This window comes from Kogia breviceps, chromosome 3, assembly GCF_026419965.1.
Source record: "Kogia breviceps isolate mKogBre1 chromosome 3, mKogBre1 haplotype 1, whole genome shotgun sequence".
NCBI lineage: Eukaryota > Metazoa > Chordata > Mammalia > Artiodactyla > Physeteridae > Kogia > Kogia breviceps.
In genome coordinates, this window is record NC_081312.1 from 178,505,723 (window position 1) to 178,531,827 (window position 26,105).

Below are 26,105 nucleotides of genomic sequence, written 5' to 3' on the forward strand. Positions count from 1 at the left end.
CCACTTACATTACATGGTTTACATACTTACATACTTAAATGGTTCAGGAAACAAAATTATTTATACTTCTCTTGCCAACTTTTCTTTAACGTTGAGATTATGTCAAAAAAATTTTTTTAACTATGGAGTAGAGTTGGAGACTTAGCACATATGTCTAAAGATGTTTATGTATATGTCTAAAGATTATATGTATATACACATATGTATCTACCAGGTATATATATTTGGTAGTTGAATGTTATGAATCTTGAAAATTTGAGAGCTAGTGCTTTATATAATGAAATGATATATTGAAAAAAGAAACTAGAGGGAAGAACCATTTTTAAAAGTTGTCAGAGATTTAGAATTTTCATACCTATACAAAAAATTAATACTTTCCTCAGTCAGAATTTATTTTTGTACTTCAGGAAGGTGACCTTTATTTTATTTGAAAGGAAAGACATGTATGAATTCTTTCAATTTGTAAAGCAAAACCATGAATAAATGGACTCTTTGTTTTAGACCTCTGTGTTTCCAGCTGAACCTATAGGCTCAACTCTGCCAAAGTGAACATTTTCTGAAGTTGAACGAAGCTGTTTGGCCTTACAGATAGTGTGTATGTCTTGGTCAAGGGCCTTTCGGTTGTAAGGACAAGAACCCCAAACTAGTTCCAAAAAGGAGTAAGATACAAAAGGCAATTTCCTAGATAAGAAGAACAGGAGGAAGGGGACTGGAACAGACAGAAGAACGGAAGATGAGAACCAGGACCGCTTGCTGCGTCTCACTCTCTCACTGGAGAAACGGAATCTCTCCTCTCTGCTTTTCCTTGAGTGTCTACAGACTAGCCTCTGGAGTCTTCATGTTGCCCAACAAGGCTTCTCAAAAATAGCAGCCTCAACTGTCACAGCCTTTATGACCTTATGGGTGTAGTGCCAGAAGCTAACCAATCCAGACTTTTAGCACCTGAATCCACAGGAATTGGCAGTGAGAGAAGGAGTTCAGCTGGACAGGCAGGGTCAGACATCCCCTTTGATGCAGTCAGCCGGGACTGGGGATTGGGCTGATACACGACAGGCACAGCTGCCTGGGCCTTCCTCTTCTGCAAGTAACTGTAAATAAAGATTTTTTTTTTAAAGAGGGTTATGGAAAGGGAGAGACAAGGAAATTTCTAAATACCCTAGAGAATATTTTTTTCTTATTGATGGGCACTGCCCTATATTCTGAGAGATGTTCAAAATTTTGGTTTTTATTGTTGAAATTAAATTATGTAAAGTACACCAAAAAATTCTGTTATGAAGTTAAGAATGGATTTCAGACATCTTGAAAGAGTTTTCATTTAGCAACAAATGAAAGAAAACTTATATCTAGGGAATTACCTAACACAAAAACAAACTACCTCGGTGCAGGTTAGCAATTTTAGTGTAAGTCACCAATTCTGCCTTTCCATGATGTGGTCGCTTTAGGGGTACCAAAGAGGACTTTCCTTCTGTTTTTTTAAGAATCACCTCTTTGTCTTCTCAGTTTTTCTCATTGTAAAATAAGTGCTTCGGACCAGCACTCAATGATCTTATTTATTTATTATTATTTTTTTAAAATTTATTTAATTAATTTATTTTTGGCTACATTGGGTCTTCGTTGCTGTGCGTGGGCTTTAGTTGCGGCGAGCGGGGGCTACTCTTCGTTGTGGCGCACGGGCTTCTCATTGCGGTGCTTCTCTTGTTGTGGAGCACGGGCTCTAGGCACACGGGCTCAGTAGTTGTGGCGCGCAGGCTCTAGAGCTCAGGCTCAGTAGTTGCGGCGCACGGGCTTAGTTGCTCTGCGGCACGTGAGATCTTCCTGGACCAGGGCTCAAACCCGTGTCCCCTGTATTGGCAGGCAGATTCTTAACCACTGCACCACCAGGGAAGCCCGTCCTGTTGCCTTTTAAAGTAATTTAAGTCAGTCATTCTCAAGAGAATTTTGCATTTTTCTACCTTCTTAGCTAATTTTCTTGTGGGAATTTATGTTAAGTAAAAATGCCGTTTGTCCTCAGGAAACTCATTTTTCCCTCCAGCTAAAGTTTACTAACCTGAAAATGAACACGTTAGATGTTACAACCATTAAGGTGCCTTCTAGTTCTGAAGTAGTTGGTTGTGTTGGAAAAATGATCTTCAGAGTTAACAGTCATTGCAGAAGCATTCAACAAACATGATTTGGTCAAGACCTTCCTCTGTTACTCTTTCATAGGTGTGTGTCCTGTTTTCAATGTGATAATTATCCAATATTCTCAGACTCAAGGGTTTCTTATTCTACCTACTTGCAATTTTCCTTTTTCACTTATTTTGAGACTTTTTGTTTTTCCTTCTTCACATTCTGGGCTGAATTTTTCCTGTTTCCATTCAGTTTACAGGAACCAGGTGTAAAACAGTCTTTCTGCAGGATCCCAAAGGACTCTAAATATATGAGACTCCATTAGCATTGCAATTCATTATCCCAGATATCATTGATGTGCAGATATATCCATAACTTATTATGAAATATTCATGATAGTTATTATTTTAATATCATCCTTTATGATTATCTTTATACATTTCATAACGTGTATATTACTATACCAGGAAATATGTAGAAAATAGTCTATCTATATCGAGTATGCTTGCTCAGAAGTTTCTTATTGCTTGGAATGTGTGATCAAGAAGTTTGAAGGCCAAATGCTTGCTTTAAAAAATTCTTAATTCATATTAATATACAGCCTAATAACTCTTAGACTTTGTAAACTCATTATTATTGACCATTACCCTTGTTAGTTTACTCCTTTATATGTAAAATCATTAGGTTCTTGTATCAGTCAGCGTTCCTTGATTGTAGGCAACAGAAACTTAACTCTGACCAACTTAGGCAATGCTAACGGAAAATGGCACTGAGTGGCCTACAAAGCCAAGGGAGAAGCTGGGCAATCCAGCCTCCTAGGAAAGGGTTCTGGCATCCCTGGACCTCCAGAGCAGCATCACCTGGGCTAATCCTTAGATCCTCAACACTGGATGACTCACCCTGGTCCCTCTAGTCTAGTCACTCTAGTGTCTCCACTCAAGATTCACATTTCCAGGAAGTCTGAATGGTCTATCTTGGGTCCTGTGCCACACCCTAAGACACTCTTCTTAGCCTCCTTCCCAATATCTTTCCTGTGGAGTATGTAGGGATGGTCCTTTCCTGACATCCATATCTATAAATTCAGACGCCAGGGCAGGACTGCTTGCTGAAAAATGCCAATTCTAGCGACATCATATTTTCTTTATCTTCAGAAAGAAGAAAAATGTATCAAACGATTAGTCTAAAGTGTCACTTTCTTACCAGGAGCAAAACTTTCGACATTTTACTCAGTTGTGGTTTTTTTTCTCCCCCCTTTACATTTTGCTTAAATGACGTTTGAATTCTTAAACTACCTTTATGAAATTGAAGCAAAAATGTTCACCAAGGGTCAAATATAATTTTCAATTTTTTCATAGATAATTATAAGTCCTTAGAATAAATTTTAGTAGATTTATAATCAATTTTAAGTTAAATTTCTTTTAAAATCTATTTACTTTTCCTACTTATATAAATAAATTACTGTACTCTGATACTATCAAAGTCAAGCTTAATCATTCCTCCCTTTAATTCATAGGAAAAGACAAGATAAAATGTTTAGATTTATACTTAATTTTTCTGAAAGGTAAAATACCTGGAGTAGAGATAGAGGTAGAGGATGCATTTGGGAGAAATGTGTATTAAATGTTTATTCCCTTTCTTCAGATCATGTGTTAGAAAATATTCAAGGGAGAACCTTCAGCCACAGATTAGATGATTTCCTTTGAATTTCAAAAATGATTTCATGAGGATATTTTCTGTCAAATGATAAGCCTTTTTAAAGGCAAAATGTGAAGGCCATAGATGGAGATTCCACTTAGGACAAGATTAATACATTAGTGGAGGAGCTCCTTGAGGGATGAAATTAATATGGAACCAAAACATACTGCCTAGCCCTCTGCTCAAGTATGTTTCCACCAGTGAAATGCCCTTTTGGCTGAATATGGCCTTTGAATTTCATGACAAAGTATCATCTTGGAGGAATCAAATATATCCAATTTTAAACCTCAGTTAGTGCCTTTGTTCTACTTGGCCTATAAGATAAACAGCCGGAGCCTAAAACAAATGTGACACCAGGAGGTACTCTTCAAAACAGGGACATCAAGGAGTTAAAGTCCATGATTTGGGGATAACCGGTCAAGTTCAGAGCAGGTCAAGGGAAGCGGCACCGTGCAGCCAGAGGAGCGAAAGTATGAAATGTGAGGAGGGAGACTATACTCTGGATTTTCCTGAGTCAGTTATGATTGTATCTAACCAGGTAGAATTAATGAGATGACATGATTGAAATATTTGGTTATGCCTTTTCATTGTAATCCTTCTGTGTATAATTCTCTAAAGGAAAAGAACTGATTTTATTGATGGTGTTGGTTTACATAGATGTAGTTGATTTGAAATTTCCGGTCAGGTGTGATTTGTCCCAAGTTGACAGATGGAAAATAATTTTATTCACGTTCACAAGTCACCTACTATGTGCATACCACGATATAAAACATTCTCAAATTCACCAGAATTTAGTAGTGCAGAGAGGGAGGTGGGAGTGGAGAGAGCCTACCATTCAAAGCATAACTACGTGCCGAAATATGCAATATAGACAAATAGTTTAAAATCTAGAAGGTCAAGAGATACAGAGGTTAGTATGATCAGGAGCAGATCAAGTCAGCAAGGGGGAACTAAAACTTGGAATGGGCCTTTAAGCCTGGATACCTGTGGATATGAGAAATAGAAAATAGGAGGACCGTTGTGTATCTTGGCTATGTAGACATCCTGACTTAGGATACTTTAAGGTGAAGTTCAAGTCCAATGGCTTGAACTTCAATCTGTTTTATATATAGTAGTTGGTATCTGCTAATCCCAATACCATTTTACAGATCTTTAAATTAACTAAGTGTGGGGAGAAGTTTGTGTTTGATCAGAGCTCACAATATGTGGACTCAAAAGAACTAGGGTTTGAGTCCTGATTCTATCCAAACTGTAAGGGAACAGAATTTTAGTATTAGTTTGTAAGCAAATTTATTGCAGTTGGAATCTCCTTACCTGAGTAACGAATGCAAGAAGTAAGTCTCGTCTCTTCCTTCCAGGCGTGTCTGCACAGCTCACCAGCACCTGGCACCGTCGGAATACATCTGTAGGAACGCCCTTTTGGATGGCTCCTGAGGTCAGATAGAGTTTTGAGGGAGGCAAATGTAATATTTAATCCTTTCTGAGTTTCCTTTTTATGCATACTCTAGCTCCATATGCGTTTTTGGAATATACTAGAAGAAAATGTCAGTTGTGTTGTTTTTATGTGACATAATTACATGTGTGAGGAGGGACATGGGAGATAATAAATGGGCTGTGAGCAAATATGTGAATAAATGAGGGATTGAATGAATGAGTCACATGAGGGAAAGAGAAACTACAGTTGAACAACACAGGTTTGAACTGCAGGTTTGCTTATACGCAAATTTTTTTTCAATAAATATAGTACCTGTATTTTCATTTTACAGATTGATTTCTTTTTTTATTGAAGTATACTTGATTTACAATGTTGTGTTAGTTTCTGCTGTACAGCAAAGTGATTTAGTTATACATGTATATGTTCTTTTTCCTGTTCTTTTTCATTTTAGGTTATTACAAGATATTGAATATAGTTCCCTGTGCTATACAGTAGGACCTTGTTGTTTATCTGTTTTATATATAGTAGTTGGTATCTGCTAATCCCAATCCCATTTTACAGATCTTTAAATTAACTAAGTGTGGGGAAAAGTTTGTGTTTGATCAGAGCTCACAATATGTGGAATCAAAAGAACTAGGGTTTGGGTCCTGATTCTATCCAAACTGTGTCAGCTTCCTGACCTTGGGTGAGTCATTTATCCATTCCTCTGTTTTTGAGGCAGAGATAACAGTACGTGGATTTTTGACTGCTCGGGGGGGTTGCAACCCCTAACCCTGTATTGTTCAAGGGTCAGCTGTACTTGCAGCCTTGATTTTTCATTAAATATGCTTTTAATTGCTTAGCATGCATCTCTCTTAATGATATTTAGATTTTGTTTTTAACTTGGATAGAAATATAAAAACGCCTAGCTTTGTTTAAGATCGGCTTCAGGCCTATTAACCTGTGTTTATAGTAGGTTCCCGTGTTGAGTCACTCTGCTTAGGGCCATATTGCACTTCAGGAGATTCTTTTCACCATCCCCTTTGGGAAGTTGTAGAGAAACTGCCAAAATAGTTGAGGAAAGATGTTTTCTAGAGTCACATCTTTTCTCCACAGTCACTGTTAATGCCTTTAATCCTTTTAATTATGTTTATCAGTAGAGAACATATGTTTGAAAGCTCTCTGCAACCTTTGGGAAAAGCTCTGCTATTTACCTACAACTCTAGCGAGTGAAGCGAGGAGAAGTAATTCAAATACTACATTAATATTGCAAAATCGTAGAATTAAATTTGCTTGAGGATTAAATCCTAGTGTACTGTTCCTATTTTAATACTTCATTACTACTTGCAAAAAAAAGTTAAAATGTAAGTGTAATGTAAAACATGGAGAAAGGATAAGTTAGCTTAAGAAACTAAAAAATTCCAATGGATTCAAAAATTTTTTGAACTGGGAGAACATCTTAGAATAAAAGTAGAAAGTATAGTCATATAAGCAAAAACAAAATTGAATAAGAGTATCTCAAAGAAAAATGCTAAAAAAAATTGAGTAAGAGAATCTCAAGTGAGAGTTTCTTCAGTTTGTTCTGATATATCACTGTTGTTTTAAAAGCTTATGAAAAATTTTCAAAGTGAAAAATTAATAAAATTTAGCTATAATACCAAGCTTTGCATCTTATCCACATATATGATTAATTACTATAAAAATACTATAATATATAAAACAGAATGTTTAATATTAAATAATTAATCATCTAGCTTTATATTTTTCATGTTAATTTATAGCAACAAAGCCAGTATTATATTTTAAGTTTGCCATTTAGTAAAAATAATTTTGATTAGTAGATCTTGGAACCAGTATATGAGGAAAAGGAAATATTTTGATCTATCTAAAATTGAATTACCAGAATAGTAAATAAGTTAATAATTAAAATTGATACTTCTTACTGTGTAATTACTAGACAGGCATTTTACTGATAAGTCATTATTTATTATTAATAAACCTACTGTAGCACAAATAGGGTTTGAAAGTGCTTTCCTGCTTGGCAAACCGGTGGATATTATATAAAAGAGAAAGGTTTACTGTGGTCTTTTCAAACTGTCATATAAATATATGTTCAAGATTCTGTGCACATTACATGCATCTCCCTGTAATAAGCATATTCCAACTTGTGAATGATTGGCAATATTTCAATAAATTTCCACTTACCTAGAATTGTTGAAGAATGTATTTTGAATACATTTTGAGTAATCAACCATCTAGTTAATGAAGACATCACATATATACCAGCTCTATGTTATTCATGTCAAATTGCTATGAATTAGAAAAGAATAAGGTAAGCAAAATTGTTCAAATTGATTATCAGTTGAAAAGTGAAATTCTTGATTTGACATTCTTTCAGTTAAATTCTAGATCAAAGGTAGCATTTGTCAGTTACGTAAAGCCATCCTTCCCAAACTAGAGTATGTGCGTTTCACAGTGAAGGGGACAGGGGAGGCAGTGGCTGTGCTGGGTGACCATGTAACTTACTGTCCAAGCCAGGACACTTTGGAGAGTGAAAGGGGATGGTATTTATAATGACGCTAGGGAAGCGAGCACAAACCTAGAACATCATGGGAAAATTGGGGCATAAGTTCACCCTCTGTGCCAACACAGGGATTTTTTAATGTGTTAAGCTTGATGTTGAGTAGAGTCAGAAAGATGAACTACGTTCCAGACAGGACCTTAGATTCCTTTCACTTTGCCTATCATTTCATAGTACTGTAGTTAAATGATAAAACTCTAACCTGCCATTATCCCCAAATCAGTTTTTATTTGTCTTGTGAGTTGGCATTCACAAAATGTAAAATTTTTTTAAATGTAGAAAATAGTTTTAAAAATTTAAAGTTGAATTTTCTTTTTGTTATCACTGATGTTACAATTATTATTTGCAGTCTGTATTTATACTTACACATTTAGAAATAAATTGTGAAGTAACTGTGTAATAATTCTTCTATGTTAACACTATTTCATGATACTGCAAAAAAGATTCCCCCCTTTTTTTTCTTGTCTCTCAGTGACATCCTTTGATTAATGGAATTTTTAAAAAGCTGGTTGTAGCTTTACTATTTAGTGTGCTCCCAGATAACTGCTGATAAAGCCTTACCAATGTTTATTTTTATCCAGTTTATTTTTCTCTTATTAATGGCATAAGCCTTTTTGCATTTCTCCACACTTGTCTCATTCCTGCCTTCTAGTTGTCAGAAAAGATCGAGGCCATTTAACTAGACTGCTCTCAAGCTTATTGTTCTTTACCTCCTTCGCTTTTTATTTGTTAAAGATGTATTCTTTATCTTTGCCGAGATGAATGACTCTGTTCACTCATCAAATGTTTATCAAGTGACTGTCATTGCACAGGTGTTAGCTGTGTATTTGATTACATCCCTTCCCATGGGGGACACTGTTTCAGTCCCCTTTCTGTTTTGCATTTTCAGAAATTTTTTTTCATAGGTTTCTTCTCATACTTGCAACCCTGCTAAGATATTCTCTGTTCTCAGCATAAAACTACTGCTACTAATTATAATTTGAGCTTTTACTCCCCTGTGTTACTGCCTTCGCTCGGAGCTCTCAAACCTCATCAGTTCGAGCACTTACACACTGTTCTAAGCATTCTGCTATGTGCTTGTTAAAGTCACAAACTTCATTTTTCTTTCATTTTCTACTAGGTGATTGCATGTGAACAGCAGTTGGATACAACCTACGACGCCAGATGTGACACGTGGTCCCTGGGGATCACGGCCATCGAGCTTGGGGACGGGGACCCTCCACTGGCCGACCTCCATCCCATGCGAGCACTCTTCAAAATACCAAGGTCAGGGGGCTCTCACACTGGGTCCAGTACCTGCAGCCCATCTGTCTTCCTCTAGCCACTGAGTGCTCGTCAAGCTCCTCGTGGAAATACCCACATATATTTCATCAGGTTGGGAGCAGAGTGGCCTGGAGTTAGCATGCTGCTTCTTCCGAGACACTCTTTTTGTTCCATAGTTGCATTTCCCTGGTCTAAGTAAAAGAGCTTTCTCTTGGAACTAAGTGTGTCTTTTTTTCTTTGGCAAGGATTTGCGCTCAGAAAACAGCAGTTCCTGCCACTGCTGATCCATTCCCCAGATTCATCAGTGAGGCTCCCTGGTCCACAGTCAGTGTAACGGGGATGTGCTTCATTTCACTCCATCAATCTAGTAAATTTTTTACTACTTGCTAATACTTCCCTTTGTTTAGAACTTTAAGATAACAGGGTTAAGAAAATTAGAAATAAAATTTATTGATAAAGTAATGATTTCAAATTTGTTAGTGTTTTGAATATATTAATATGAAGCACTAAACTTAGAAGAATAATCTCTTTGGACCCAGGAAGATGCTTTTCTATGGAGATGCCTCCCCTTCAATGTGTGTATTGACAGACTTTCCCCTGCTGATCTTATCACTAATTAAACACTGTTTTATATATGCTTTGGGTAGTTCCTAGATATTTCAGAAAACAAACAAACAAATCTGTATATCCTAATTCCTACTGTCATTCAGTATGTAAGATGAAGCACTGTTCTTCCTGAGCCATTTAAATTATGGTTTAAGGGGCTTCCCTGGTGGCGCAGTGGTTGAGAGTCCGCCTGCCGATGCAGGGGACGCGGGTTTGTGCCCCGGTCCGGGAAGATCCCACATGCCGCGGAGCGGCTGGGCCCGTGAGCCGTGGCCGCTGAGCCTGCGCGTCCGGAGCCTGTGCTCCGCAACCGAAGAGGCCACAACATTGAGAGGCCCGCGTACCGCAAAAAAAAAAAAAATAAAATAAAAAAAATAAAAAAAAAAAATTACGGTTTCAATGACCACAGTTAACCTAGTGTTACTGCTCTTGGTGATGGCACCACATGGAGGAAGGATGCTACTGTTGACACACATCGTACCTATGAGCAAAAGGTGTTTCTGGAAGCTGCACCATCTTAGTTCTTTTTTTTTTTTTTTTTTTTTTTTGCGGTACGCGGGCCTCTCACTGTTGTGGCCTCTCCCGTTGCGGGGCACAGGCTCCGGACGCACAGGCCTAGCGGCCATGGCTCACGGGCTTAGTTGCTCCGCGGCATGTGGGATCTTCCCGGACCAGGGCACGAACCCGTGTCTCCTGCATCGGCAGGCGGATTCTCAACCACTGCGCCACCAGGGAAGCCCTGGAAGCTGCACCATCTTAGTTCTTATTACGTCTACCACGAGTGTTTCTCTGAAATGGAATTCTAAGAATACTGACTGTAGAAATGAGAAAAAAAAAGGGGGGGGGATCTGAAAAGCTACCCGGTTCTGAATGTGCTAAAATCATCAAAACCCTGTTATACTCCAAGAAACCAATAAATCTCTTAGAAAGGAAATTTTCAGGAGAACAAGAAGCAAAGCAAGATTGTTGCAGAAAACAATTACTTCTTTTAATGTTCAAATCAGCAATCTTGAAATAGTCCTAGGATTGTAAAATGAGCTTTAGGTGTGATCTAGGGTAGCTGAGTAGCTGTACTTTTCTTTAATGAGCCTGTACAGACTGTACATTAATTTCGTTATAAGCTATTTAAGGACCAATGCAGAGCTGAAGACAAAGTATTTCCATTCCACCAATGAAAACGAGGAGCTGTTGGAATGAACGTAAAGCAGCACTTCAGCAAATTCAACTCTCCTGGTTGATCAGTGTGCTTGATTACAGTTAGATCAGCGTCAGTTTCAAGTGATGTCCCTTTGTATTCATGAACATACCAAAAAAAGAAAGGATTCGTTCAACTTAAAATGAAAGGAATCAATAACAGAATCTAAGTGGCATTCAGAGCTTTATTGCTAATCATATTTTCCAGTTCCTTACTTTCGTAACCTTGTGTCTGGCCCTCTACGCAGTAACAACAGAGCAAGTCGTAAAGGCATTCTACTATAAAGGCCTCTCTATGCTGCAGTTTCCTCCATATTCTGAACGCTTCTCCTGTCAGGTCACCTCTGTGTATCCTGAGTATTCCTCAGAGATTCCTGCTGGACTCAAAAGAAAAAGTCTTTTCCCCGGTAGAGTCCTTGTTTCTATTCGGCGAAGTATTTATGTTTTCCTCTAGGGCTCTCAGTTCAAAGCAAGAAGCTTCTTTCAAAGAAGAAAAATTATCAGCTAGAAAAAAATGTGTCAGATACTAAGTGCTTTCAGAGAAACAAGGAAACTGTCATTCCATATACAGAATGATTAAAAAGTAATTATTTGTCTTTCAATTGGAAAATGACGGTAATGCTTGATTATGCCTGGCAGAATCTCAGTGCAGCAATGCATTAGTCTGGCTGGCTCTGCCTCTTAAGTTTTATCGTTACTGACCAATGTGCACAATCCAACCTTGTATCTTATTTTTCTAGGAATCCACCCCCAAAACTGAGGCAGCCTGAGATATGGTCAGCAGAATTCAATGACTTCATCAGCAAGTGAGTAATAACAGAATCTTTTAAAAGAAGTAAGGAGATCCCATCCTGCGGTAACTTTGAGATGTGCTTTTTATAACAATTCGTCTGTGCTTCCGAATCTCCTCCTTATCTCTTAAATAGCCCCAGAAGTTTCCATGATTTTCTTCAAAACACGTGTTTGTAGTGTCTTCTGAATGTCCAGTGAACCCATTATTGTTCTGATAATGAGCTCAGGGTCTTGTTCATTCACTTCTCGATAGCTGTGCTTCTGCAGACATTGCATCGTCCATGAACCTGTTCTTCTGTCCACCTGCCCTTTGCAGCCTCACCCTCAGCATGTCCCACCCTCTCACCCATCCTCTGTTCGGTCTGTTTCTCAGCCCTTCATTTATCTGCATCGCCAATTCCCATCTCAGGGAAGTTGTCATTGCACGTGGTGAGTCAGATAATCATACAGATAAAATGCTTATACGTTTGAAGTTCTCTTTTAATTTGACAGATATTTAGTACAAGTGCAGTGCCTCCAGACGATTGACTAGAAGCTATTATGAGTCAGCCATTTCTAAATCTGTCCATGAACTTTTTTCACCATCTTTATCATGACTTAACCTTGAGAAAATAAGGGAAGGGATGATGGCAAGTTGTAAATGGGAGAGAGGGGTCATTAAGCTTTGATGTGTCAAAGCTCACTCAGAAAATGTGAAGAGGGCAAAAAAGTAGAGGAACCGGTCATCCTCGTCCATACTGCTGTCACTGGTTTTCCTACCAAGAATATCTGCTTGTTTCTATAAAAAGAGTTATTTAAGGGTTATGAAAATACAAGAAAGTTCGATAATCTGCTTTTTCTTTTAGTTTTCACTTAAATAGTCTTTACCGAGTCTGTACTGTGCACTGCAGAATATTTAATAAACTGCAGTCGAATTTCACAGACCTCTCAGGAGAATTGTTGGTAGCTTTGAAGGGCTCCCCACGATTCATAGCCATGCCCCGTGTCCGCAGATCCTTCCGCGTGGATCCTCAGCGGGACTTGGTGACTTTGACATATCGGCACAATTTCACCTCTGAGCAACATTTCCTGGTTTCCCCCAGGCGGTTAGGACTCTACCCTGGGAGCTCTCCCGTCCTTTGTTCCTCTTCCTCTAGTAGCAGGTCTGTTTAGAGGTCTTTCTCCCTCACTAGCCAGTAAACAACTCCAGAGCACCGAATGTGCCTTACTTGTCACTGTAACTCCGGTGGCTGGCACACATCAGCTATCTGAGAATGTTTTACCTGAATAAAATAACCTCCTATGTGACTAAACTCAATACGTAGATATGAGTGCTGCAGGTGGCAGAAATCGACACATTCTCTGAAAGTAAATGAAAACTAAGAGCACTTGTTCTGATTTTCAGACATTGTCATCCTCACTCCTTAGCATCTTTTAGCACCCCTGGGTAGTATCTTTTTAGGTAAGCCCAATAGAACAGATTGCCAAATTCTCATCCCAGGGGGATTAACAATGCAGATGAGAAATGGCGTGGGTCAGATCAGGCATGGGTTCCTTCTTCTTTTTTTCTTTTTTTCTACCCCCAAATGACAGCCCCACTCTGACCAGTTTTCTCATAATCATAGATCCTCAGAACCTCAGGGTTGGAAGGGTATGCAGAGCGTAAATCCTTCTTGAACATGTGCCCCGAGGGGCCATCCAATCAGTAAACCCCTAATAAAAATAGTCCTACTTCCCAGTGTGGGCCTTTCCATCTTTAATAAGCCTATCAAAAAGTTCTCCCTTATACTGACCAGAAATCTGTGTCTCTCTTCATTCTCCGCATCGATCCTAGATGTTTTTGTCCCTTGTGACTGAAAACTAGTCTAATCCCTCTTCCAAATATCTGAAGACAGTGGGTTAAGCATCCAGTGTTTGTTCCAGCGTTCCTCCTGAGATGCCGTTTCACGTGCTCTCACCTGGTTGGTCCTATCAAGAGGCGTGGTACACATTCGTACTTCCCCTGGAGGACCTCAAAAAACATCCACTGACATGGGCTTTAAACATCCTCAGCACATAAGCCCTCGCAGATGGGTTAGCAGTTTTATCACGTAGGAAGAAATAGATCAATTGAGAAACCTTTAAAAGCATTAGGGAAGGGAAACTGAAAAGTTTGTTTTAATTCTAGGTTAGCATTAAAACTGTAATGACTGCATTGTTGTTTATCTTTAGCTACTGGCTTGTAAAGGAGACTTTGCAATGGAGAATGAGTTCAGTTATCACTCTGCAGTGATGCTTACTGGGAGGCTAGGGAAAGGGAATTCAGTTGGAAGTTGATATCACTACGGCGTAAAATCTCTCACAGATTAATTCATCATATGACAGTTCTAACGTTGTTTGAGATGTGCTCCCTGGGCTGAGCATCGACGAAGAACATTGTTCCATTGTGCTACAGCAGTTTTTAGGACTGTGAGTGATAAATGCAAAACTCTAACTTACCTAATAATGGCATGTTCCTTCTTGCCAGTGCAGGTGCTTGACTAAAGATTATGAGAAGCGTCCAACAGTGTCAGATCTTTTACAGCATAAATTCATTACTCAAGTTGAAGGCAAAGATGCGATGTTACAGAAACAACTCACGGAATTCATTCGTATTTACCAGTGCACGGGAGGCTCAGAAAAGGCCAGGTAATTAAATAGCATCTTGACTCCAAAATCCAAAGATCATCTAAAGAGTCTGACAATTTTATAATGCAATGGTTGTTAAGGTGAGAAAAGAACTCCCTGGTTTAATGATTTAAATTCCCTGGTTGTGGTTTGGAGATAAAGCGGCATTTGAATGAAAAGCGAATGTCACATGTTGCGTTGCATCCTGATATGGTAAAATTACTGGCAGCATTTTTTTTCTTTCCCTTTGAATTTTATTTTACTTATTTTTTTTATACAGCAGGTCCTTATTAGTCATCCATTTTATACACATCAGTGTATACATGTCAATCCCAATCTCCCAATTCATCACACCACCACTCCCACCCCCTGCTGCTTTCCCCCCTTGGTGTCCATATCTTTGTTCTCTACATCTGTGTCTCAATTTCTACCCTGCAAACCGGTTCATCGGTACCATTTTTCTAGGTTCCATGCATTAATATACGATACTTGTTTTTCTCTTTCTGACTTAACTTCACTCTGTATGACAGTCTCTAGATTCATCCATGTCTCTACAAATGACCCAATTTCGTTCCTTTTATGGCTGAGTAATATTCCATTGTATATATGGACCACATCTTCTTTATGCATTCATCTGTTGATGGACATTTAGGTTGTTTCCATGTCTTGGCTGTTGTAAACAATGCTGCAGTGAACATTGGGTTGCATGTATTCTTTAGAACCATGTTTTGCTCTGGGTATATGCCCAGGAGTGGGATTGCTGGATCATATGGTAGTTCTATATTTAGTTTTTTTTTTTTTTTTTTTTTGCACAGGCTCTGGATGCGCAGGCTCAGCTGCCATGGCTCACAGGCCCAGCCGCTGTGCAGCATATGTGGGATCTTCCCGGACTGGGGCACGAACCCATGTCCCCTGCATCGGCAGGCAGACTCTCAACCACTGTGCCACCAGGGAAGCCCCTATATTTAGTTTTTTAGGGAGCCTCCATGCTGTTCTCCATAGTAGCTGTACCAATTTACATTCCCACCAACAGTGTAGGAGGGTTCCGTTTTCTCCACACCCTTTCCAGCTTTTATTTTTTGTAGACTTTTTGATGATGGCCATTCTGACTGGTGTGAGGTGATATCTCATTGGAGTTTTTATTTGCATTTCTCTAATAATTAGCAGTGTTGAGCATCTTTTCATGTACCTCTTGGTCATCTGTATGTCTTCTTTGGAGAAATGTCTATTTAGATCTTCTGCCCATTTTTTGATTGAGTTGTTTGTTTTTTTGATATTGAGCTGCATGAGCTGTTTGTATATTTTGGAGCTTAATCCCTTGTTGGTCACATTGCTTACCAATATTTTCTCCCAATCTGTACCACAAATTTTTTAAATTGTGTACAACATTCTCTTGCATGACTATTCAATGATTGATTTAAGTAACCCCCTATTATTGGGCATTTAGGTTGTTATTAATTATTTTTAATTCTAATAAGTAACACTGTAATGAGTAGAGTTGTATACAAATCTCTTACTACTTCTGTAAGATAAATTCCTATAGATGGTATTGTTAAGTCGAAGAATAGTCTTTTGTAATTTAAGTTTATTCATGAGAATCCTATTAATTGCATGTCAGGAGCATATCACTGTTTAGGGACCTGGGAGAAGTGCGTAGAAAATAGGGCATGGGGCTTCCCTGGTGGCGCAGTGGTTGAGAATCTGCCTGCTGATGCAGGGGACACGGGTTCGTGCCCCGGTCTGGGAAGATCCCACATGCCACAGAGCGGCTGGGCCCGTGAGCCATGGCCACTGAGCCTGCATGTCCGGAGCCTGTGCTCTGCAACTGGAGAGGCTACAACAGTGAGAGGCCCATGTACCACCAAAAAAAAAAAAAAAGAAAATAGGTCATGACCTAAAAAGCAGTTATATTTGAATTCCTGTTGCGGTTTAATATATTTAATTCCTATTTCTTTAATGCCTACTGTGTGCAGGGCATTGTATTAAGACTTTATATCATGTGATTTTTACAACAACCCTGAGGGAAATGTTTTATCATCCTCCATTTTTACAGCAAGAAGAACTGAGTTAATTAGCAGAGGCTAATTAACTTGTACAAAACTGCACAGGTAATGAATGACTTAGCAGGAATTCAAATCCTAATCCCAATGACAAAGCTTTATTCCCATGAATGGACAATGATTGTGGCCAATTTTGAGTGCTTGCCTAAGTGAGTTTACAGCCTTGCTGGAGAGACCTTCAGTGAGGAAAAATTTAAGTTGTGAGTGGAATAGAGTGCCAGAAAGAAGGAACTGGGCATGTATTTTGTAGTGAGGAGGTGGTTGGTTTTGGACTCATAATGCCCATCTTTGTATCTTTGTGTGGGTATAGCTCCACAGTCTGCTACAATCCCATCCTTCCCAAAGCAAATGGACAAACAGCAAGCAAACAAACAAGTAAAAAACAGAGATTGAGGTGGTACCAATATTGTATAGGGTGTCCAATGTCAAGAACTGTGAAGGATCTGAGATTTTATCCTACTTGCAAGCTAATAAATTGACCTGCCAATTTCATGAATGCTGGCAGAAGAGACCCTTGATCAGAGACAGAGGCCTTTATTATGCACAGTTAAGCCCACAGCATGAATTTTACATTTGTGTTGGTTGTCCTTGCCCCACAAGTCCTAGGCGTGTTGTGGAATGGCCTTGGTAGATGGTGTATACACAGTGGGTTTGCCTCACAGTTTGGGAACCCTGAGCTTGAGAAACTCTAATCTTTTAAAGGGGTTGCTAGCAAATCTGCCTAAACTTTGCCCTGGAGCAGACTTTATCTTTACTATTCCGGACAGCAAACAAAACTTCCATGTGTCCTGGAGGGAGACACTGTCTTTATATTTATGTTTGTATAGCAAACATGGCAAATATAATCTAGAAAGAAATATGAGAGACTCATGGAGAATTAATTGCCTCCCAACATTCAAGCATTATAAGAATGGTTGAACTACACAGTATTTAGATTAAAAGCCTGGTGCTCTGAGTTCTAGTGATTAAAAAAAATTATTGAAAACTACTATATATTGGACACTGTGTTAGCCTAAGCTCAATACTTTTGTTTGAGTCACAAAATATATTCTTCTTTATCCAGTTAAGAAGTCAGAATATGCTTTCAATATGAGAACTCAAGTCTTACTCAATTATGGAAAATTTTCAGTCATTATTCCTTTTAATATTGATCCTCTCTCATTCTTTTTATTTTCTGCTCCTAAGAGATAAATATTGGAATGTCCTAATTTACCTTAAATGTCTTATAATTTCTCTTTCATGTTCGTCATCAGTTTATCAATCTCTGCTGCATTTTAGATAATTTCTTCAAAATTGTTTTCCAGTTCACTAATTCTCTCTTAGACTAGGCCTGGTTAGAGCTGTCCTACATACTGATTTTTCATGTCGATATTTCTGTTTTTCATTTCTAGAATTTCTCACTGTTTTATTTTTTTAACCATTTATTCTTTCATCATATCTGACTTTTATATCTGGCCATTCATATCTGGCTAATTTCTTTTTTGTGAATGTAATTCTTTCCTTTTTCTCTTGATCCTACACTACTTAGCAGGTTTTTTTTTTTTTTTTTTTTTGCGGTATGCGGGCCTCTCACTGTTGTGGCCTCTCCCGTTGCGGAGCACAGGCTCCGGACGCACAGGCTCAGCGGCCATGGCTCACGGGCCTAGTTGCTCCGCGGCATGTGGGATCTTCCCGGACCGGGGCACGAACCCGTGTCCCCTGCATCGGCAGGCGGATTCCCAACCACTGCGCCACCAGGGAAGCCCCAGCAGTTATTTTTTGATTTGCATTTTAACAAGATTGAAATGTCCTGATGAATGAGTTCATTTGTTTCCTCAATATGTGGTTTCCTTCTGTGGTTTAGAATTTTAGTTTGCTCTCCCATCTTTATTTTATTTTTAAAAATATTTTATTTATTTTAAAATATTTCTGTCTTTTCTTTATTTTTTTGGCTGCGTCAGGTCTTAGTTGTGGCACATGGTGTCTTCGTTGAGGTACGCGGGATCTCTTGTTGCAGCGCATGGGCTTCTCTCTAGTAGTGGCGTGCAGGTTTTCTCTCACTAGTTGTGGTGCACGGGCTCCAGGGCACATGGACTCTGTAGTTGTGTTGTGCAGGTTCCAGAGCATGTGGGCTCTGTAGTTTGCAGCACACAGGCTCTCTCATTGAGGTGTATGAGCTCGGTAGTTGTGGCGTGTGGGCTTACTTGCCCCACGGCATGTGGGATCTTAGTTCCCCAACCAGGGATTGAACCCACATCCCCTGCATTGGAAGGTGGTTTCTTTACCACTGGACCACCAGGGAAGTCCCCACTCTCCCATGTTTAATAGGTGACGTTTTGTTTTGTTTCTTCCCCTATTCTGGAGGTTTTGCCTTTGCTGTAATCCAGCTTCAAGTGTCCCCAGTCCAAAGCCTTTCTGTCCGTCATGACTTTGAGGGTATTGCAGATCTAGTCACTGAGCCAGTATGAAGTAGACCCCATGTCTGTGCCCTGTCCTGCCATCTTAGGTACCTGGTTCCATAAACGGAAGAAGGTGAAGAATTTTTTCAGTCTTCTCTCTCTCCAGGTTCAGTTCCATTCTCTCCACCAAGCACAGGTCAGGGCTTTGGTTCTGCTTCCTTCCCTTCCAGGCCTATTCTGCCTATTTCTAGTCCTGGACTTCGAGTCATCTGTGGTTGCTGCTCTCTTACCCAGTGTGTATCTCATCCATTAGGTCCACTATAATGCTCACCTGGTTGTAGAGAATGTCTTTGTCATTTTAATTCTTTTTAAAAATATTTAAAAATATATTTTATCTTTCAAAAGTGAATGTTTGGAGGGGGTGGAAGTGGAGCTGGAATCATGAACCCACAGCCCCGTTTGACCACAGATCTGTGACCTGATAGGAGGGGGAAGGAAAATGCTCTCAGCATTTTTACACTAGTCCCAAAGTGTGAGACATAGGGAAGTGAAAAGAGAGTCTGGGATGCTGCTGGCACCGCCTTAGGCGAAAATAACATTCTTCAAGATCGTGCAAAATTATTAGATTTGTCACAGTTCCTAACGTCGATAACATTGATCCAAAACCCAACTACACTAAATCAATATACCTGAATCTAAGCTGACATTTTTTGGTATGTGATACTAACCTTTGGAATTAGGTTGATGCATATGCTTGGCAGGATAAGTATTTTTTAATTCACAATTCAGTTTTTTAGTTGACTTTCCTATAAATTGAATACAAACTGAGTTCTTTAAATTTCTTGATGGTGGGGAGGGGGTGGTGTTGGAAGCTAGTGTGGAATGAAAACAAGAACTCTCTTTTCTAAGTTAAGCCCTGAACAGAACAAACAAGTTACTCTAATAACTTAGCTGTTCTGAGGAATCAAGATGCATATGAATATAGCAGCCACTCCTATGACGAACTCCTCAACTGTGGGAACGCATTCTTCATACGAGTTAAAATTTGTGATGTTAGTATGCAGGCTGGATCAGTGAACAACTTGAATTATAAAGTATTTTTTTAAAAAAGTTTTACTCTTGAATCCGGATTTAAAAATACTCAATTATCCGATTTAATGGAAATAGGTAAGAGTCATTTGTAATTGAAATGTACTCTTCAGCATTCTTGACTAAAAACAATACCTGCCAACTTAAGAAGAAAAGCAATTTTGTGAAAAATACTGGGTGGCTCAGAGAACTGAGAGGGAGGCAGAGAGAGGCAGGCTTAGGAGCGAAGGAAGCAGGCTGCCTCAAGTATCCTTTCTTAAGAACTACCTGCCAAGAGGCTGCCACTGATACCCAGCCCAGCCCTGTAACTTTTCCTGCAGCAAAGCAGCACTGGTTTCTTGAAAGCCACGAGCACCTCAAAGTATTTGTAACCTCATCGTGAGCCTTGTGCCACTCTCTCGATGTTCTGAGTTCCCTACAGGACCACTGCTCCCCCAGGCCGAGGTCACAGGCCCGGCTGTAGGTGAAAAACGGAGTGAGAAACACTAGGTCCTCCCTCACTTCCGGTTTCCAGGTGAGAGGCAGAGTCCTTCCTCACAGCATTTCGGAAGGATTCCGCCCCCCCCCCCCCCCCCCCCCCCCGAGGAAAGGTGTGGTTAGCTGCTGAAGTGATGAATACCCATTATGTGGAATATGCCAACAGGATCCTAAAATTCTTTTATATACCTTGAACATTTACCTACACATATTATTTAAGTAATGATTTGAGTACCTTGTAAACAAAGGAAAAACCTAGCCCAGTATCTACTCGAATGATAATAAATTCCCAATTAAAATTCCTTTTTATGGGGAGTTCCCTGGCGGTCCAGTGGTTAGGACTCAGCGCTTTCACTGCTTTGGGCCTGGCTTCAATCCCTGGTCTGGGAACTGAGATCCTGCAAGCCACATGGCATGGCCATAAATCAATAAGTAAATAAATAAATAAAATTTCTTTTTATGGTAGTTATACTATATATTAATGTAATCTTTTAAAATTTTTCGTGTTTTATATATATATATACAAAGCAAAATAACTTTGATACCCTTAATATTGCTAGTGGTGATTATCTTTGATACATATAAATTATGTTTTACATATAATTTTATAGAAGCAAAAAGGAATATTTATAAGAATTTAGTGACTCAAACAGTTATTTCTTGGGCCAAAAATAATGGCTGTATTTGTGGTGCTGCTCTAATCATCCCACTTGTCCCAGCGTATATGATTTTCAAACCAGGATATAAAGCAAATTTGAGACATAGCTCAAAGGATTAACAGATGAAAGACAAAATTTTAAAATTGTCTAACCATTCACTGCTAAAAGTGCCTGGTTCAAGCTGTCAGTTCTTTATTTAGGTGTGGGACTTTATGTAATATACATTCACTAGAATGGGATTTTGATTTTACAAAAAAAAAAAAATGAAAGAAGGAAGCAGAAAAATCAATAGGAAGTAATAAGAGGGTTCTTTCAATGCGATACAGTGCAAAACCCCATATTACTTTCTGTTTTCTGGGCAAGAGAATTTTCCTCTAATGGCTGTGACTATATCATGGTGAGAATTATTCACCCTTTGGAATGTTTACTCCTTCATACACAGGACTTCTCAAAAGCTATCCTGGCTGCTCTCATAATAACTCCTTTTAATTCCCATCTCCACATGAGTATTTCAAAGTCGCTTGCTTCAAACTCAACCTGTCCGAAATGGAACTTAATGCTGTCCCACCCCCAATTAGTTCTTTGTCCCCTTTCTTTTTAGTAGTATCACCACTCATCCCATTATACCCACCCAAATTATCTTATCTTTTCTCTCCTACTTTGCATTTTCAGTCCATAGCAAGGCTAAATTTCTTACAGCCCCACTCAACCCATTGCCAATGGTGATGCAATTCTTGCTACCATAGAAATGATGGACTGAGACAACATTCACGTTGCCTCCATATTAATTGAGGCCATTGCATAAAGCTCTGGATGAGGTGTTACACAAGGGTCTGACAGCTGAAGCAGCTGTAGACTCCGTGCTCTGAGTTGTCTGTCTTGGACAGACACTGCCACCAGCTCATGCCTGGATGAGACCTTTTCTCCTAGATTTCACACAGATAATTCTTTGCCTCCTTATTTTGACCAAGATACTGAAAAAGGTCTCCCTTTTTAATTTAAAAAACAGCATGTAAATAACCATTATACAAAGTAGGAATTTTCAATCCCATAAAAGGAATAAAAATTATGTCCTGTGAGAGTTTGGAAGAAGCCGATAGTACTTCCACTAGCAGGGACAGGAGGGCTTATCCAGGAAGTGGCCTTTAGTCTTCACTGCAAGGGAGAAGAGGACTTAATCCTGTGAAAATAGAGTTACCACTGGATGAACATTATTGCTGGAAGGACCAGCCTGAGCAAAATCATGAAAGCAAGGAGATGAGCTCACATTTAGTCAAAGCTATAAGGAGGAAAACTCAGAAACAGGATTGGAGAGACGCGCAGAGACCAGCCCACAGAGAGCAGTGGAAGTCAGGCTGAGCAGTTTGGCCTGTGTCCCTCACAGCCCTGCTAGGGTGTAGCCCGAAGTCACCCGTGTCCTGCTGTGCACCATCTGTCCTTGGTTTAGGTCAACTATGGATACACCAAGAATAACTTTGGATGCATTTTGCTTTTCTCCCATATTTCTTCCTAACTTTAAACTATCATTTTTTCGAAAATGGGGCAAGTTGGCCTGTCCCCATTATGTTTAATTATCAAAGCAGTTAGTGGCTATTGTTTGGATATTTTGAAGTAAGGAACCTATTGACATATATACTTATCTGTGTGTTTTTGTGGGATGTTTTAATTGGTGTGTGTGTCTGTGTGTGTCTGTGTGTGTGTGTACGCGCTGGTGGGCACATGTGTATGCATGCTTCTATTCTAAGTACATTTTATTTTGGAAAATTCTAATCTTAATTTGGCCAAAATAAGGGGGTGAAGGAGTTGTCCATGTGAAATCCAGGAGAAAAGGTCTCATCAAGGCATGAGCTAGTGGCAGTGTCCAAGATCGATAACTCAGGAAGAGACTGATGAAACTCTGGGAATGTAGTATGGACCCATCTAGGACCAGGAAATTTAGAAAAGAAATGATCACTTCTCCTTCCTAACCTGAAGTATTTCCTTATGCCTTTCTTCACCACTTGCCCTTCTGGATAAGCTCCTAAATAAGAGCTAAATAGCATTTAAACATGATCTCCAAGAATTTTATAAGGAGTAGATGATTGAATCAGCACTCCCTGGAGAGAAGACAGTTATGAGCATATTTGTTCCTAAGTAGCAATAAATAAAGGAATTCAAATACACAGGAAGAGGCAGTTGCTCACAAATCTTTTTTTTTTTTTTTTTTTTTTTACTATACCCTCTCCTTTCCTGAGTTCTTTAATTATTCTCTTGGATAGATAAATTGCATCATCTCATGGTTATTTCCAGAAAGCCTCAACCCCTAGCTTCTTGCCTGTTGAGATTGAAACCTAGTTCAGTTAGGCAAAACATACTTAGGCTAGCGTTTCTTTTCCTCGAAGTATTACATACATTGTTCTGCCATCTCTTTGGCAGGGTGTATTGCTGCTGAAGGAGCCAAGGCAGTGAGATTTCCCCCGATGCTCACGACTGGCTGCTTCTGCGGGGTTGTCCATAAGGCTTCCAGTAGTTTCACCCAGCTGTGTCTTTGGGTCAGTCCTTCCGTATCATTTTGCCTTGTACCCTGTGGCGTGCGGGAGCTGACTGCCACTGGCTCAGGAGAGCAAATGGCTCTTTGTTCTTTTCTTTAGTCTTGTGTGCTCAGACCATACACTGGCCACATCTGTGACCTCAGTCATGTATGTTCTGCGTCTTGTTGCTTTTCCGTCATGACTTCCCTCCATTTCTTTTCTGAATTCAGCTGACTCAGTGTTTATCTGTTGCGTTCTTATCTCTTCATTAAAGCTTTGTACCCTCTCCTGAAGAGTTTTCTCTTTTAATGAGACGTCACGTAAGCAGTGTCTTCGAGGGATGGGGACCTTTTCGTCTGGACTTTCCCCGTGATTCTTTCTGATGGTGTATGCCTTTCATCTGTCTGTTGCTTATAATCCTTAACTCTTCCTCCTCTTCTTTTTTTTTTTTTTTGCGGTATGCGGGCCTCTCACTGTTGTGGCCTCTCCCGTTGCGGAGCACAGGCTCCGGACGCACAGGCTCAGCGGCCATGGCTCACGGGCTTAGTTGCTCCGCGGCACGTGGGATCTTCCCGGACCAGGGCACGAACCCGTGTCTCCTGCATCGGCAGGCGGATTCTCAACCACTGCGCCACCAGGGAAGCCCCCTCCTCCTCTTTTTAAACTGCAAGTGTGTGGTGGTGAATGTCTTCTCAGATGGGACTGGGAACAGCTATTGCTCTAGCAGACCAGAAAGTGGGAGTGATGGAAGAAGGATTTGGGAAAAGGCTTAAGGTGAGTTAGGTTGATTCTCTTGAACATCCTCTTGCACATCTCCCCTCAGTTTCGAACCTTGAAGAAGTCAGTGTCCAGGGCCACTAGGTGGTACGAGCCCCAGTCGCACCATTCACATTGTATGCTCTGTGGCTCACAGCACAAACCCATTCATGACTGTCATTCTCTATCATAAGGAAGCAGCTGTCTCTTCTCTCACCTTCATCCCGCCTCCCCCTGGCCACTGGCCACCCCTCTGCTGGACAAGTATGTGAAAGGTCACTGTCCCATGGTCTTCTCCACCCCGTTGCTCTTTTGCATGTTGACCTGGGTCTCATCAGGACCCTTTCCCACTTCCGGCACGGCCCACGCATGCCCCCAGAACTGATAGCTCCAGGCAGGGGCTCATCGGTTAGGCTTCTCAGGGCTGTGCGCTGTTTTTTTCTAAGTGTCTGTAGTTACTGACTGAAGCGTAAATAACTATGTGTTGGTTCTCAGCTTCTGCTCTCATTTCAACACAGATTTCACAGTATTTGACAGTTGTGCTTTATAGATTGTGGTTTGGGACTGTGGCCATTTCTGTTTCTCATAAAGGAGACTTTTCTCAACTTTCCTTTCTTTTTGTTGTTTTGTGAGTCTTAAGGGAAGGGAACGATTACTTTACCCTGTGAGCTTTAACTTGAAGTAACTCTCACCCGCTTTCTGAGTAAAATAGGACAGGGTATGATGGATTAGAGAGAGTCACGATTTTTTGACAATTCTTGCATGAGGAGTTGGAGTCTGTGTTGCCTGCCCTTGAACCTGCCGTTTTTTGTGACTTCCTTGGTCAGAAGAAGATAGCAGAGGGAATGCTATGACGTTTTTGAGCCTAGGCTTGCTGAGGGACACTGAGGAAGCCCAGCCTGGCCGGCAAGGACTCCATGTGCTGAGGGGGGCAGCAAGGGTTCCCAAAGTGACCAACGGGTGTCAACCACTGATACCCAGCTGAACAAGAGCTGAGTCACAGTGGAGTCTGGCTGAAGCAGACTTGTCCACGAACACTTGTGAGACGTAGTGATGGGGACTTCCTGGGCCACACGAGTCCTCCATTAGCACGTGCAGAGTCAGTGAGCGAGAAAAACTTGATTGCCGGCGTTAACGACTCCTACTGTAGCCGTAAGTGGAGTGCAACAGGCCGCGCTGTGCAACTCCAGGAGACACTGCTCATTTCATATTCCCTGTGAATGCTTTCACCCCCAAGCATGGAGGCACAACATGAATGATGCCCTAGAGTTGCACCACGTGGATTGTGGATCAGGAACCTGGGAAGATTCTGAATACATTTGTTTTGTAACCCCAAATAGATGCCCATCTGTGATACTAGCTATGTGTATGGGATGTCAGCACAAATAAAGAATTGGATAGAAGGCTGTCCCTGGTTCATTGTTTATTATCTACGTCCTAATTTAGTTTGAAAAATTTTGTCCTCCTGAGGACTTTCACATAAAAATGCCTTCAGCAAATCTGTATGAGGATGAAATCCTGTGATGCTTCTCTAAAGTTCACGTGGGTTAATTTATTACTCATTTTTTAGTCTTTTCAACATCTTTCAATGGAAGATTGTTCTTCATTAGTATTTAATATTGAAATATGCTGATTCCTTAGAGAGAAATCTAAATTTTATCAGATATTAGGACCACTTTACAAATTCTGAAAGCTTGTATCAGGTTTTCAAATTCCTGCAATGTTTCCAGTGATGTCCTAGACATCATTAATTACTTGAATTATGGCGTTACCCATTTTTAGCTATTTTAAACTGACTCAAATCCTTACTTGTTCTTAAAATATTGTATTTGTACATATATTTCTTACAATTTTATAATTATCGTATTTAAAGAGGCTCCTGAAAGTGATCATATTT

At 40.0% G+C, this 26,105-nt stretch overlaps 1 protein-coding gene across 2 annotated transcripts in view; it reads left to right on the top strand.

Moving 5' to 3' along the window:
* The window catches only part of MYO3A (myosin IIIA), a 177,708-nt gene that overhangs the window by 40,409 nt on the left and 111,194 nt on the right, over positions 1 to 26,105 (top strand). For both annotated transcript variants that reach the window (XM_067030447.1, XM_067030446.1), the window contains exons 7-10: positions 5,163 to 5,239; positions 8,920 to 9,065; positions 11,603 to 11,668; positions 14,145 to 14,300. In XM_067030447.1, the coding sequence (XP_066886548.1) occupies positions 5,163 to 5,239; positions 8,920 to 9,065; positions 11,603 to 11,668; positions 14,145 to 14,300 (445 nt within the window). The remainder of the gene's footprint in view (positions 1 to 5,162; positions 5,240 to 8,919; positions 9,066 to 11,602; positions 11,669 to 14,144; positions 14,301 to 26,105) is intronic.